Below are 2,366 nucleotides of genomic sequence, written 5' to 3'. Positions count from 1 at the left end.
AGTTGCTCCGGCACTTGCACAGTGTCTGCTTTGGCTTCCCCTCCTGTCTCAAATGTGGATTTCTCTGTAGTTGACTCTCTACAACATTCGATATATCATTGGTCCCATAAACAACCGGTTATACCTTATCGCTTATACAATAGGCGTTTGGCTCCGCAAACGCACCACAGTGGGGGCTGGTGACTTTAGATTTCAGCGTGCAACTGGCCAGTGTAGAGCTCGCATGAACAGCAAACCCCTAGACAAGTGCGATGGTTTAGACATTTGGACGGAACATGCACAAAGTATATTATATATATATATATTATACCGTATAAACCAAGCACAAACTACAAGGCCCCTCTCTAACCGCTTTTGATTGCTTAATTTTTGCAAGTGTACGATCATATAGTGAATTACCACATCGTAAAATCAGGGTGTTACAACACCGCGTGTTTCGGCAATAAAACCATGCTAGCAAAAGCGCCTAAAAAGATCGACACAAAATGCATATTTACACAAATATGCAAATCACTCCTGAGATGTTATAATATCAGACTTCACAATCAATCTGAATTTTTATTTACTGTTGATCTCTATTCTCGGTGTTTTAAAGCTGACATTCACTCTTTCATGTTGTTGTTGCAGAGCGACTACAAAAGCTCGTCTCGCAGTGTTAAACTTGCACTTTCCTTTGGGACATCCATCTAAACCAGCCACTGCGGGATACTATGTCTAGTTCCTACTTGAGAGGTATACACCTCACATTGTTTAATACACCTCACATTGTTTATTACTTTATCTCCCCTATTAAGTTGGGCGTCGGCGGCAACTACATCTGACACCATCACATGTCCAGTTTATTGGCCTAATTTTACACCCGTAGCCACTCCTGCCGCCTCACCCACTGCCACTGGCACCATTATAGTTGTCTCGCCGTCCGCACAACCTGCTGACTGTCCGGCGTATTGGCCGAATTACAGTCCGGTAACTTCACCCCTACCTTCACCCATTGCTACACCCATCGCCTCATCATCTAGCACTCCTGCTGTGCCACCATCAGCCTCGCCCAGTTCATACCCTGCGGAATGTCCTGTGTACTGGCCCAATTACACGCCCGTCACTTCGCCCATCGTTTCCTCTAGTGCTTCACCTGTTGTTTATCCTGTGGTCTTCCCATCTATTTCTCCTGCAATTTCTCCTGTAGTCTCCCCTGCAAAGTCGCCCGTCGCATCGTCGGCAGCGAGTACCGCACCAGTTGCCTCGTCTAGTGCTTCTCCCAGCCTTAGACCACCCCCTATACCATCGCCTGTGCCGACTTCGTCGCGAGGTCCTGCGGAGAGATTGCGATGTGGGCAAGTCGCTTTTGGTCTCTGTGGGGGTCAGTATAACACAAAACAAAAAGTGCTGTCGAGATTCTGATAAATGTGGGTGGGTAAACCCTAAAGTCAAGTGCGTAAGCAGTTTCTGTTGTTCTGGGCCTATCGGGCGACATTACCGGTATTGCGGTGAGATCGACGCAGATTGTCCCAATGGATACAAGGAAGACACAAAATGTTGCAAAAGACCTGGGAAGTGCAGCAGTCCTCCATGGGCAGAGATTAAATGCAACTCGTCTAGCTGCTGTAACCCCTAGAGAACAACCAAGGCTGGGCTGAGAGTCGTATACACTTTATGGACGTTCTAATCTATTTGCAGAGCGACTTGTTTCGTTATGTGAGTGGAAACTCAACGGTACTAACTAGAAGAATGTAGCGCTGAAAGCACACATATCCAGTCGATCCTGATTTCGCTTGCAGAGGTTTCAAAGTATCTAAGTCTTCACATTCAGACATGATTTTTATAACGTTCCCAAAACGTTGTTCCTCACATCCCCGAATAGATGCAGTCGGGAAAATGCAGTAAAACTGTACCAGGTATATAGACTCAAAGCCGCTATACTGTGACGAAGTAAAGTGTAGTCCCGAGGACACAAACCTCAATGAAACGGAGCATCATCACACAAGTTGGAATTACAAACGTTCGGCAAATGTTTTAAATGCACATTTGCGCCATACTTGCATATATGAGTATACATAGCGTCGAGGTACAAACCCAACGACAATAAACCGCAAGATATAAATGTTGTCATATGATTGGATTTAACTATGTTTATTGTGTAGTAGGCGGGGGCGGGGTTATCAATCGGAAAGTCGGTGGTGGTGTGGGCTTACGACGTACTTCCACGAATAGTCGGTCAAAGTCGCCTTTGTGCGACAAGTACATCGGCTGACGGACAAATCGGACCTGCCCGTCTGCCAGAGCGAAGAGGGTATGGTCTCTCCCTATGCCCACCTGTTCACCATGGAATGCGTGCGTAACAAGATAGTATATTTGAACTCTGTCGG

At 46.2% G+C, this 2,366-nt stretch overlaps 1 protein-coding gene across 1 annotated transcript; it reads right to left on the bottom strand.

Annotated features, from left to right (window-relative positions):
- Positions 1-1,139: 1,139 nt before the first annotated feature.
- SARC_14089 (hypothetical protein) lies at positions 1,140-1,312 on the bottom strand (the record flags this gene model as incomplete). Its single annotated transcript, XM_014291778.1, has 1 exon — positions 1,140-1,312. A coding segment is annotated over one exon (173 nt), but the record flags the coding sequence as incomplete, so codon positions are not given.
- Between the last annotated feature and the right edge of the window lie 1,054 nt (positions 1,313-2,366).

Source organism: Sphaeroforma arctica, assembly GCF_001186125.1.
Source record: "Sphaeroforma arctica JP610 unplaced genomic scaffold supercont1.4133, whole genome shotgun sequence".
In the NCBI taxonomy this organism is placed as follows: Eukaryota; class Ichthyosporea; order Ichthyophonida; genus Sphaeroforma; species Sphaeroforma arctica.
Note: the sequence above shows the minus strand (reverse complement) of the source record. Positions and strands in the feature narration are given on the sequence as shown.